The sequence below is a fragment of the Diplotaxodon limnothrissa genome, linkage group LG6, assembly GCF_057381915.1.
Source record: "Diplotaxodon limnothrissa isolate DT_005_m linkage group LG6, D_limnothrissa_male_GT1.1, whole genome shotgun sequence".
NCBI lineage: Eukaryota > Metazoa > Chordata > Actinopteri > Cichliformes > Cichlidae > Diplotaxodon > Diplotaxodon limnothrissa.
The window spans coordinates 39,318,893-39,332,082 of NC_140601.1; the positions used below are offsets into that span (position 1 = coordinate 39,318,893).

The following is a 13,190-nucleotide window of genomic DNA, read 5'->3' on the forward strand; positions in this document are numbered from 1 at the left end:
TATTGTTTGGTTTGGACACCAGCTTCCTAGACTACACTGGCTCAGCTACAACATGTGTTTTTGATTCTTACTGACCTTGTCACATGCTCATGCACGTTTTACACTACTGACTTGCTGACATACACATTCACCTTAATTATGTTCTGTAAATAAATCATCCTTTGCTACCTTTAGTTACTTTAGTTACAACCTCATCCAGTCTCACTCTGTTTCATTGGACCCTGTTTTATTTGCAGGTGGAAGGACCCAGTGCAATCGAGGAAAGGCTCTAATCCTTCTGGAAAGTGCTACTTTCCAGAAGGATTAGAGCCTTTACTCGATTGGATTAGGGGACAATTGTGCCTCAAGAGTTGGGAGTTCGCCTTGTAATCGGAAGGTTGCCGGTTCGAGCCCCGGCTCAGACAGTCTCGGTCGTTGTGTCCTTGGGCAAGACGCTTCACCTACCGCCTACTGGTGTGGGCCAGAAGGGCCGATGGTGCGATATGGCAGCCTCGCTTCTGTCAGTCTGTCCCAGGGCAGCTGTGGCTACAACTGTAGCTTGCCTCCACTAGTGTGTGAATGTGAGAGTGGATGACTGGGTGTGTAAAGTGCTTTGGGGTCCCTAGGGGGGACTAGTAAAAGCGCTATACAAATACAGGCCATTTACCATTTACTAAGGAATATCACCAGCATCTTTTAACTGTCATTTTAATGATCAACTGTAAGTGAATGCTTTATTTGTACAAGTGTATTGAGTATTTTGCAATAGCAGAAATCACACCTAAACAGAGTCAAGAGTTGGTTGGCTGTAAGGTGAGGAGGACAGTATGTGTCTGGCCCCTCCTCAGACTCCTGCGCTGGTTATCAAACCAACAACATTTTCTTCTGCCTGAGTGACAGAAATCACCCAGAGCTGTTTGTGAAGAGGATCTGTATTTGTTCAATTATGGACTCTTCTGGGGAAAAAACAGGAAAATGCACCGAGGCAGTGAAAGAGGATTTAAAGGAAAGTGCAGCGGCTGCTTGCGCACAGAGCTCCCGAGGCTGTTGCCACATATGTGTCCCTCGGTTTATTCCGTCAGTTTACCGCAATGAGCTTGTGCAACTTTCCAAATTGGCGGGACCAGTGGTAAGACTGTGTGTAAATTTGAAGCTCATTTGAAGTTTGTCACACTCTCTGTCTGTTGTTACTGACAGGAAGAACGGATTTACTACAGAAGATGCACCATGTGTCAATAAACTGTAATTTGATTTAAACGTGGGACCTGGACCCTGGTTTAGTGTCTTATTAATAAATACATTAAATGTTATTTATGTTATTATGAAGTCCTGTTTCTGAATGGACCTCAAGCACTGTAGGACTGTACTGTGTATATCTGTTTAGTATTACAATCATTTAATTTTAAATTAAGTTACTATGTTTTTATGCATTATTTGGATTACATATCAAATTCCTCCATGTTTTCTTTAAGCCCCCAAAACATACAGTTGCTTATGTTTTTACTATTTTTACTCTTTATCGTGCTGCTGTAACACAGAAATTTCCCTTGTGGGAAGTATCCATCTATTTTAGATATTTGCTATATGTTTAACATCCTTAAGTTACTAAATGTTTTAACCATATTCATTACTTATTTATTTTTCCTTTAAATGTATTTCTAAATACAACACAGAGTCAGTATCTCCTCTTCTGTGCTTCAGGTCATTTCCCAGTTCATGATTTTCATGATCGGTTTTGTCAGCACGGTGTTCTGTGGTCACCTGGGGAAAACTGAACTTGCAGCTGTAGCATTATCAATTGCGGTGAGCAGACATTTCAGTGCCTTTGTTGTTGAACTGTAAATATGCATCATTTTTTACCCCACTTTATGCATGTTGTGTTTCGTTTGCAGGTAGTTAACGTCACTGGTATTTCCATTGGCACCGGTTTGTCATTAACTTGTGATACCCTCATATCTCAGGTAGGGTCCTCACCAGAGCTTTCACTTTATTTGTGTAACCAAGACAAACACAAGCAGCACAGCTGGGTTCCCAGGTTCTCCTGGAATGCCCTTTTAAACATCTCAACACTGAGCTTTTGTGTGGAGTTATTTTTCTATGATCAGTCATACCCTTGTTCTTTGGTGGGATTCTGTGTTTTCCAACTTTTCTCACCCGAGCGTCTGTCTACCTGTTTCACGCAGACGTATGGGAGCGGTAACTTGAAGCGTGTGGGTGTGATTCTCCAGAGGGGAGTTCTGATTCTGCTGCTGGCCTGTTTCCCTTGTTGGGCCATCCTCATCAACACTGAGCCTCTCCTACTTGCTGTCAAACAGAGTCCAGAGGTCGCCAGGTGAGCCGTTATTAACCAGCAATAACAGACGCGTGGATGTTGTGACACTGCTGAGCATGTGTCTGTCTCACTCTTAAAGAAACACAAATTATGCAAAATGCCAAGCACTGTTAGTTTGTGCAAAAAATACAGTGGTCCCTCGCTATACTGCGGTTCACCTTCCGCTGTTTCGCGGATTTTTTTTGTGCAATTTTGCATGTTTTTTGTTTTTGTTTTTCTGTTTTCACAGTGCATTGTGTCCATGATCGGCTGTCCATTGTCAATCGATCTCCTCCGTGCCGTGTCTCCTGTACAGTACAGAATGCATTCAGCTTGTCAAATTTACATAAATCTTCGATCACTAGCAGTGTGACTCTGAAGTGCTGTACTGTATGTTTGTAAGTTTTCTCCCCAACAAAAACAACAATGTCGACGAAACGTTTTGCACCGTCAAAGGCACCTGCAGTAGCACCCAAGATACAGAGAAAGATGCTAACCATCTCACAAATGATGAACTTCTGGACATGCTAAAGGAAGGTAGAAGTTACCGTATTTTTCAGACCATGAGGCATTAGGCAAAACAAAACAGTCAGATGAGTTAAACTTTACTCAACTCATTTTTCTTGCTTCCTCTACTTCCGTACCATTGATTCATTAATGTTTAATTCTCTGGCAGCTGCTCTATTCCCATGTTCTGGACCTAAAAACAGGGTTTGATCTTTGGCTTCATTCTTTAATACTGGACTTATTTTTCTACGAAGGTTTGAACTTTGAGAGTCTTTAAACAGGAGAGAAAAGTGTGAAAATGTTCATGCCTGTCAGAGAAAAGTGTATAAAGTGTGTAGTGACGGTCAAAGGAGCTTGCAAAGAAAAGCGTCTGGACTTCTTTAAGTTGCTTGAAGACGTTTCACCTCTCATCCGAGAAGCTTCTTCAGTTCTAAGGTCAAATGGTGGAGAGTCCCAGATATAAACCTAGTGGGAGTAACCCCCCACAGAGGGACAAATGGACCCCCTGATGATCCTCTAATCGCCTGAGCCAAGGTGTGAAACTGGGTGTGGGTCCCAATCAGCCAGAGTTTCGGGTGAGTTCATTGTGAAACCTGGCCCCACCTTATCATGAGATCAGATGGCCCAGGATGTGAGTGGGCGTTAAGGCGTCTGGGAAGGATCTCAAAACTGGATTATAGATGGCAGAGAGTTGGTGTCGTAAACCCCCGCCTCTGTTCAAAGATGGTCGCTCACAGTGGACATAGATGGCTTCTTTCACTCCTCTTTCAAACCATCTGTCCTCTCTGTCCAAAATGTGAACATTGGCATCCTCGAAAGAGTGACCTTTATCCTTAAGATGCAGATGGACTGCTGAGTCTTGTCCTGTGGAGGTGGCTCTTCTATGTTGGGCCATGTGCTTGTGAAGTGGCTGTTTGGTCTCTCCAATGTAGAGGTCCGGGCATTCCTCGCTGCACTGTACAGCATACACCACATTGTTAAGTCTGTGTTTTGGCGTTTTGTCTTTCGGGTGTAGTGACGGGTTTTACAGCCTAAAAACAACATATTTTTAGAACGTAACTCGAGATAAACGGGGCGTCACTGTAATGCAGTAATCGAAAAGCACATTATACCAAACCTCATAGTTTGACCACCTGTAGCAGCAGAAACCAGCTGTTAACTCAGCAGTGGAAATGCATGGAAATGTGTGCTGGTTCTTACTGCACACATTTCTGACCTGTGAGAAATAATTCAGTAGATCCTTGTACAGGTTTACAACCCAACACTACTTAAACTACGTGCTGTGTTTGTTTGTTTGTCACATTGTTACTGTGCCTCGACTTTTGGATAAAGCTGCCAAAAACTTTTAAAAAGATAATTAACATCCTGAGACCTGAGATGCATTTTCAGTTTGTCTAAACTATTTGGGATTAGTTGGACCCAATAAGTATAAAAAGGAAGCACCATCATTGGTGGGCTTATTTTACAGCATAACGCATTAAAGTCACCATTGTGTAACACAGCATGAAACAGTAATGAGCAGAATGAAGTAAAAGAACAAGCAAAATGGTATGTAACCTTAATTTATGTGCAGTCAAATGTCACCATCATCAGTTTCACAGGCTTACTTTGTTTTTTTCATTTCCACATGAAGCCTCTCCCAGCTCTATGTGAAGATCTTCATGCCCGCTCTGCCGGTGAGTTTGACAGGATTTGATGCAGATTTGGAAGGTGTTCAATATTTAAACAAAAGGCAGGTTGATATCCAGAACTGAGGGTCTTAACAACAGATGCAGTGCTATTTAAGGTCCAGAGAGCATCGGTCACACCTCAGCACACGGGGTGGTAGAGAAAGTCATCTACTAAGGGTTAGGGTTGGTAGTTTGACCCCTTAGCTGCTCCAGTCTGCATGCCAAATGTCCTTCAGCAAAATAGTAACCCCAAGTTACTCTCCAATGAATCCATTGGAGTGTGAATGTTAGATAAAAAGCACTTAGGCATGCTCACCTAACCCTAAATGTGATCTCCTCCCTTTTGTCCCCAGATCTATGGGCGTTGGTGCTTAAGAGGTTAAGGATTGGATGGGTGAATGAGACGTGTTGTAAAAAGCACTTTGAGTGCTCTGAGAGATTAGAAAAGCACTTTATAAGAATCAGTGCATTCACCATTTATCATGTTTGACTTGGTATTCGTTTCTAAGGAGATTTACATTGTTCAACAATACTGCTCAATCTCTAACTTTGATGCCCCCCTCTCATTTATTCTTGGTTGAACTTTGAGGCATAAACTATCAGACAAAGTGGATGAGGGTTAATAACTTGCAGTGGAGGTGTATCAATGTATAGAATCTGTGATAAATTTTATTTCTTTGATTTATTACTAATTATTTGACATGTTCATTGTTTTCATTGAAAAGTGTTAGCGTGCTGATTAACCTAAGATCCGATCATGTGCTCAAATTTGTTCTTCACTTCTGTCAACGAGTCTCTTATAATTTAATGTTTGCTTTCTTCAGGCTGCTTTCATGTACCATCTGCAGGGGAGGTATCTTCAAAATCAGGTGCAGTGCTTTTGAAGCATGCATATGGCCTACATTACTTTAATAACTGGTTGTGCTTTTAAAACATTAACATGAATATTATTTGTATTTTGTGCTTTGGTGTACAGGGAATTATATGGCCTCAAGTTATAACTGGAGCAATCGGAAATGTCTTTAATGCAATATTCAACTACGTCCTCATCCATCAGCTGGATTTGGGTGTTGCGTAAGTTTTCCTCCATCATTCCTGTGACATCATTGGTTGAATGTAACCTCAATTCAGACAGTGAAAACTATATGTGTTTTAAATTCTTTATCTAAATTCATGATCCAGTGAATTTAGGTGAATTACCACAGGTTTTATGGTGTGTTGGTAAATTTGCAGACCCAAATGCAGGACACAAGGATCAAGTGTCCTGCATTTGATCCTTGTGCACTTGAAAGACGAGAATACACTGACCGTCAAAGTAAAACAGGAAACAGACTGGGCACAGAACTAAACCTAAGAACTAGACACAGAGGCACCAGAAAAAAACCCTCAAAACTAAAATACAAAAACAGAACTCAGAAGGCTAGAAGTCATATACAAAGATGAAATCATAGAATAACACCAATAATACACAAAACACTGGGTCACCGATTCAGGACCATAACATCATGAGCTTGAGCACAGTAATATTTTTAGTGTCAGTGTCAAGGTATCAGACAACATGCTTTCAAACTGTGGCAGATGTGTGCGGATATAATTTCGTAGTTGAAGATATCTTAAAAAATGGCTGCACAGTATTCCAAATCTATCTTTTAATTGTTGAAATGACATGAAGGTATCGTTTGATTACACGTCTTTTAATTTATGAATTCCCAGTTCATGCCACACGTTGAAAGCTCTGTCTGCACATGATGGAAGGAAAGAAGGGTTAGATGTAACAGGCATACACATTGATAGTGGTTTTAGTTTAAAGTGCTTAATTTGAAGCAAACAACATATATCTAATAAGAAATCAATACCAGGCTTCGGAAGACTATAAAACCCATAAGCACAAGGAAATACAAAGCGGCACTATTGAAAAAAATATATAACAAAATGTAGAACATGAATATAAATTGTTTCTCAAAAACCTAAAAGGAATAATGAACTGACAGCAAATTCGAAACCCATCCATCCATCCTCTTTCACTTGTCTTTTTACAGGGTTACAGGGGGCTGAAGCCTATCTTAGGGTGCTTGAATTGTCACCTGTAAATATGGAGCTTTAATTGTTCATTTTTTTTCCTTCTTTTAATCTCTAATGTTTTTATCTTCTAGTGGATCAGCAGCAGCCAGTGCCATCTCCCAGTATTTGTTGGCATCGGTCTTATTCATTTACATGTACTTGAGAGGTCTGCATAAGGCCACATGGGCAGGTCAGTCATTTTACTTCTACGGGGATCCTGAACTTGCTGAAATGTTTTGATTTTGCTGTGTCGTTCGCCTTATTTCCAATTCTGTCCAATAATTTCATCATGTTGCATCATTTAGCTTTTGGCCTTTCATACCTGAAGTTTTCCATTATAAATACTCAAGAGTTTAATGTTTGACAAAAATAGTCATACTCTATAACTGTGGAGTGCAGTGTGGAGGAGAGGTTATTCTTTAACACTGCGGTTCCAATAAACTTCAAGACATCTCTGTAATAGTTAAAATGTGTGGGATTTAAATATTGTTTAATAGTAATGTCTGATTTATGCAAATTCCTCATTAGTAATTGTTGATCCGAGGCCCATAATTAAATCATAATTTAAACCAATAGTTTGAAAGATGACATATAGAGTCACTCTGACCCACACAGGTTGGTCCCTCGACTGTCTCCAGGAGTGGGGACCCTTTGCCCAGCTGGCTGTCCCCAGCATGCTCATGCTCTGTCTGGAGTGGTGGATGTTTGAAGTGGGAGGATTCCTGGCTGGTGTGATCAGTGAGGCCGAGTTGGGAGCTCACTTGATATCCTACGAATTGACTGCTACTGCATACATGGTAACTCCAGTGAACCTTTTGACTTTTGCTTATATGTTGACCTGGCATTACATTTTGGAATTACACATGGATTTTCCCACAGATTCCATTAGGGTTTGCTAGTGCTGCCAGCGTACGGGTTGGGAATGCACTTGGTGCAGGAAACATCGAGCAGGCCAAGCTGTCGTGCAAAGTCCCCATCATCTGTGCATGTAAGAACCAACACACTAAGTATTATTTTCTGTGTTAAATGAACAGAAAAAAGTAAAAATACTGCTAACTGAGCAGTAGCAGGATTAGTTTTATTTCATGCTGAGCTTCATGACATAAGAATATGAAGTAGAATACATTTCATAAAATATAAATGAACTATTCATCCATCCAGCCACCTTCCAACAGCGTAGCCAATTAATGGTAGATTAATGGTGGACTCTCGGTGCCAAGTCCATCACAGGGCCAACTCAGAGATAGACAACCATTCATATTCATGTATACAGTGACATTAGAGCCATTAACTAACCTAACATGCATTTCTTTGGTCTGGGAGGAAGCTCGAGTACCTCCACAACCCATACAGGGTCCATGGCTGTTCCGTCAACATAAGGGGTCACCACAGGGGGTAGCTTTGCATGATTGATCTGGTCAGTTTTATGCCGGATACCCATCCTGACACAGTCCCAAAGGGGATTTGTCTCCAGTTGAAATTGAACCAGTGACCTTTTGCCTATTATGGACCAGTTTGTTTACCCGACCCTGGGCAAAATAGTATGTAGTTGATATGCATTAGAACACATGTTGAATAAGCTGCAATAAATTTGTGGACTATGTATACTTCATGTAATTTTGAGCCTGCAGTTAAACTTGAACCCTTTAAATCCCAGCGTATCGTATTTGATACATGCCTTTTTGTGATCATCAGCGTGACTCCCCCCACCCCACCCCACCCCACCCCCACCCCCAAATGATTTAAATTGCATGACACATTTTAATGACTAAATTGCAAAAATATCACTCATGTAGCGAATGTGATTCAAGTTAAACCTCATATATGCTGATTAAAATTTGATATATATTTTGTCTAAAGGTTCAACAAACAGTCCATTATCAAAAAATGAAAGATTTCTGGCAGTTATATCATGGTTTAGGTTCTAAAGTGTTAACATAAATTCAACTTGTGCCTTGTTTTTGAACTTGTTTTTGTTGTTAAACGTGAATGCTGTACAATCGTTCCACTTTGGAAAAAGAAGAATAATGAAATTACAGTACATTTTTCACCACAACTGTATATAAACTGTAAAGTTGGCCACCTTTTGTGTTCCTTGTTTTTCTGTTTTTCCTGTGATTTTAATATTTAAATGGTTTTTCTCATTGCAGTCATAATTGCATGCTTTGTTAGTATTATTTTTGGCGTCTCAAAGGATGTCATCGGATACATTTTCACATCAGAGCCGTAAGTATCTTTGACCTTTAACCTTGATTCCAGGAAGAGTTCCTCTCTTATTTATTGCTTCTTTAATTACATGTATTATTCAAGATAATCATTTATACCTTTGTCTCAGAAACATGTTGCCCTTGTTATCTAGTTTCAGTTAACTAAAACAAGCCTATGTGAGTGCTATAATCAAATAAATTCATTGTTCATGTGTCCCATTGTATTAAAGGTCTTGTTTTCATTAAGTTTCATATGTTCTTGATGTTTGACAATATTTGTGAATGTACAGACAGATGTACTGAAGCTGAAACTGCACACTGTTTTTAGCGATATTTTGCAGAGGGTTTCTGACCTCATGTTGATAAATAGTTTCTTGCATCTTGGTGATGCAATTGCGGTAAGAAATGATTTTACAGCAGTGATCGACATTTCAGGCTAATACTGTCAAATATAAAATGTGATTCAGAGAAATCTGTGTTTGTGTTTACAGGCTGTGGCTGGAGGAGTTGTCAGAGGTGTAGGAAAGCAGTCGGTTGGTGCTCTGTGTAACCTGGTCGGGTACTACATTTTTGGCTTACCCACTGGTGTGTCTCTGATGTTTGCAGCCAAAATGGGGGTTGTAGGTGAGGACTGAGTGAGGGTGGCATTCCAAGCTCCTTTGTTTTCCTTCATAGCATTGGATTGATATTACATATTCAAGACAAGAGAAAATAAGATATGTCGTACTTTATTTATCCCTAATTTTATATAATAACAATTAATTTTATTATATTCATTAAATAAAACCAGACATTTTGGTAGTTTTCTAGTCGAGTATGTTATAATAATGCCAGGGAGGAAAGACATCAGCAGTGACTTTGGGGAAGCATTTGTTGCTGTCCATGAAGGTTTGACAGAAGAAAGTCTCTTCTGTCCAAAAGGAACATTGCAGCATGGATTAGGTTTGCAATATTGCATCTGATGGAACAATGTTCTTTGGACAGACAAGAATAAAGAGGAGATGTTGGGCCATGCAAACTTCAATGCACACCACAATCATCATCCCAAGCAAAGCACCTCGCTTTTGCGTTTTTTGCTTAGTTTTTGCTAAAGACGTATCATAATATGCCATATGCTGCTATTCATCTACACATCTACATCTCTATATATAACCAGTGTATGTTGTGTCTTTCAGGTTACAGGTGGATTGTGACAAATGCGTGCTGCGGTCAGAAATTAAATGTACTTCCTGCTTGTCAGAAAAACTATTAAAACTCTTCTTCTTCTGTTTTTTCTGCTGTAGGATTTTGGACAGGCCTTACGGTTTGCGTGTTCGTGCAGTCGATCTTTTTCATCACATTTTTGTGCAAACTCGATTGGAAGAAGGCTGCTGAAGAGGTGCGCACCTGCATCTATTGACAGTTTATCACACTTTCATTCATCAAAGCATGTCATTAACTGTTGTGTCTGATCAGGCTGAAGTGCGAGCGGGAGTCCGCATCAAAGAAGAAAAAGACACGATCAAGATGGAAAATAGAGGTGAGTGGGCAAACTGGCTGAAACATCCCATTATTACAGTGTCTTATTCATGCTTCTCTTTCCAAACCCTAGACTCTAATCACATCCAGACCCCAATCAGTACTATTGGATCCAGTGGTGAGAGCGCCGGGGTGGACCACGTATACATGGAGGTGCAAATACCAGAAGAGAGTCAAACCACCAACACCACTACAGTGGGAGATGTTCTGTCAGTGTCACAGCTGGTGTTACGGCGCGGCCTGGCGATACTCATCATGATCCTCATCCTCGCTGCTGGAGTCATTACCAACACCGTCCTCACCCCGCTGCTCAAATGATGTAATGGGTTAAATGTATTGTTGTGTATATACATACACGCTTAGTATATTTAGTGTGCACACAAAAAATACCACTTTTTATTTTATTTGCCTTAATCAACATATCACAAAAAGATATCAGAAATACCAAAAGAAAATTAAAGAATTTAATTTAATTTAGCTATCTCTTCTGTCTAATTATGTGTCTTTTACAGAAACTATGTATGAAATAGCATATTTATTTATAGCTAATAGCTAATAATAGTTGTATTTCTGATTTCATATAAGGTTTTTTTTTAGTGTTTATTAATGTTTGCTAATTATATGTTTTAAATAAAGATTAGATTCACATTCAGATACATATCAGCCCATGCAATAAATGACATCTTCTCAGACAGTTTCATCAAACAACCAGTACTGTTAATTATCAATGTCCATAATAGCAAATCTAGCACAGTTCGACTCTGAAGTCAGGTTTTTTACCCATCTAATCTTGGTGGCTGTTTCTGTGCCTCCCTCTGCTAACCCCACATGTGACATTATCCACTCTGTCATAGCCAATTCAATTCAAATTCTTTATTGTCCCACAGGGTGAAATTAGTTTAGCAGGCAAAATAAAAGTAAACAAAACAATAATATAAAATAATAATGACAATAATAGTAATAGAAAGTCACAGGATGGTCATTTGCCACTAAGGAGATGGGATGCAGTAGGGATAAAAGAAACCTGGAGTCTTGGTCTTCCTCAAAGGTACTCAAAAACGGCGCCCAGAAGGCAACAACTCAAACTCACTGTGAAGTGGATGGTTCAAACAATTAACAATAGAATGAGCCTTCCTAAGCACATTTTTGTTGTAAATAGCCAAAAGTCCATCTTGCCAGCGCCCTGAAATTTTGCTAGTAGTTTTTACCAGAAGTCCCAACTTATTCTTATTCTTCACCGTCAGGTTACCAAACCAGGCAGCGAAAAGACATCATTCAATAAAACTACAAAACAAAGACAACATCTCAGATGAGACATTAAAGGATCTCATTTTCCTTAAAAAGAACAGTCTTTGTTGGACTTTTTTAGTAGTGGCATCAGATTGAAATGCAGCTGGATGCCTCTCTTGTGTCCTGGATTGTTGACTTCCGCCACTGCACAGAGACCTGTCATCTTCAGAGGTTTTCTGATGACTCTGCAGTGGTTGGATGGATCAGTGTGGGTGTTGAGAGAGAGTACCGGGCTGTGGTTGACTCCTTTGTCAATGCGGTGCGAGCACAATCATCTTGATTGTGGACTTTAGGACGAGCAGGAAACCTGCGTCCCCTGCTTCAATCCATTGCCACATACCTAGTTTCAGGGACTAAGATGCACGGAGAGGAATGGAGAATTTGCAATTTGAGAAATGAGACCCAATAAAAACTAAATGTGGAAGACGATAACAAATCACAGCACAGTGTGGTGCATGACCTTAATCATGTGATTTAGCATGTTTTGGTTTTCTTGTTAGCTCACAAAATTTGTGGCATTGTTCCTCCTGATGACTGTTCAAATAAGCCAACTGACCTGACATAACTCATTTCCAAGACAAGCGGCTTGTCCACTCGAGGGCTGGCAGCAGGAGTCAGCCAACATCCTGTTATACAAGAGGCATATAAGAGGTCAATAGAGTCACATCCTGAGCTGAGGTCCAGAAAGACAGTGGGAGTTTGAGTGCATAATACAGTTTTTACTATAAGTTTTTTGTGTTCACAGAAGGAAAGAAATCCAGGGAAGCCTTGAAATATTGTCATTTACCCTCTCTAACACTCTGTTTCTGATGAAGCTGGACGATAGAGATGATCAAGAAAACTAGTGGTGAAGCAACAAAGACAAGTGATACACCCTTGTGGTTAGGAGCGGAGCAAGATCCCCTTTCCCCTTAGTGGGGTGGGTCACCTTCTCCACAGAGCCTGATTCCACCCAGTAATTCTTCCTCCCAGAGGAAGCATTTGCTTTGCAGGACCTCACGGTCACTGAACAGAAAGACTCCCAATTAGGAGTTTTCAGAGCAGAGACACTGTAAACGCCCCTAGAGAGTTATTGCATGTTTGGTTGTGTAATTAGTTATAGCAATGACAAAGGACTAGAAAACAAAACATTTAGTTTTATAGACTTTATGACACTTTTTGCTGCCACTGAAGATGGAAAAATAAAAACCTAATTCAAGCAAAAAAAAGTGCTCTTACTCAAGTACAGCAGACTGAGGAGGAACACCACCTGGTGAGTAAAACAGCTGTGATCTGTCCTTTTTGAAATTCAGTTTTGGGTAGGAAGTCAGTCACAATGTGGATTAATCTGCTGTTTACCACCCGTCTGTCTGTTAAAGATTATTTAAGATAATTTTATAGTTTGAATAAGCTTTGTAGCAGTACTCTGTTTATGTTATTCACTGCTTTCTCGTCTGTCCAGATAAACCAATATCTGACACTAGAGTACAGTCTGATCTATATACTTACCCAAACATCACCATTTATCTTTGCAAAACCATATTCACCGTTTACTGACACCATACAATAAGCATTGGTGCTTTAGAACACCCTGCTGGTTATATGTGGTTATGTCACTTGTTCTGTGGTTTTACAGTTGAAGTAATGGAACGTTTTCTGGGTTATTAC

At 40.0% G+C, this 13,190-nt stretch overlaps 1 protein-coding gene across 2 annotated transcripts; it reads left to right on the plus strand.

Annotated features, from left to right (window-relative positions):
* The first annotated feature begins 925 nt into the window (after nt 1–925).
* LOC146631188 (multidrug and toxin extrusion protein 1-like) lies at nt 926–10,571 on the plus strand. 2 transcript variants are annotated; one of them, XM_085356417.1, is made up of 16 exons: nt 926–1,108; nt 1,681–1,782; nt 1,872–1,940; nt 2,163–2,311; nt 4,431–4,473; nt 5,292–5,336; nt 5,444–5,541; nt 6,621–6,718; nt 7,144–7,325; nt 7,408–7,516; nt 8,679–8,754; nt 9,064–9,133; nt 9,227–9,359; nt 10,019–10,113; nt 10,191–10,254; nt 10,327–10,571. In XM_085356417.1, exons 1-16 carry the CDS (start codon nt 926–928, stop codon nt 10,569–10,571), a joined length of 1,761 nt encoding a protein of 586 aa, XP_085212543.1. The 2 variants fall into 2 exon arrangements, with proteins under 2 accessions (XP_085212543.1, XP_085212542.1); XM_085356416.1 differs by having other exon boundaries at nt 10,191–10,571.
* The last annotated feature ends 2,619 nt before the right edge of the window (nt 10,572–13,190 follow it).

What these genes read in the sequence shown, in the direction of transcription:
- LOC146631188 (XM_085356416.1), top strand. Translation starts at nt 926, where the DNA reads ATGGACTCTTCTGGGGAAAAAACAGGAAAATGCACCGAGGCAGTGAAA. An exon ending in GGAGGTATCTTCAAAATCAG is followed by an intron (nt 5,337 to 5,443) that starts GTGCAGTGCTTT and finishes TTTGGTGTACAG; the next exon opens with GGAATTATATGGCCTCAAGT. An exon ending in CAGCTGGATTTGGGTGTTGC is followed by an intron (nt 5,542 to 6,620) that starts GTAAGTTTTCCT and finishes TTTATCTTCTAG; the next exon opens with TGGATCAGCAGCAGCCAGTG.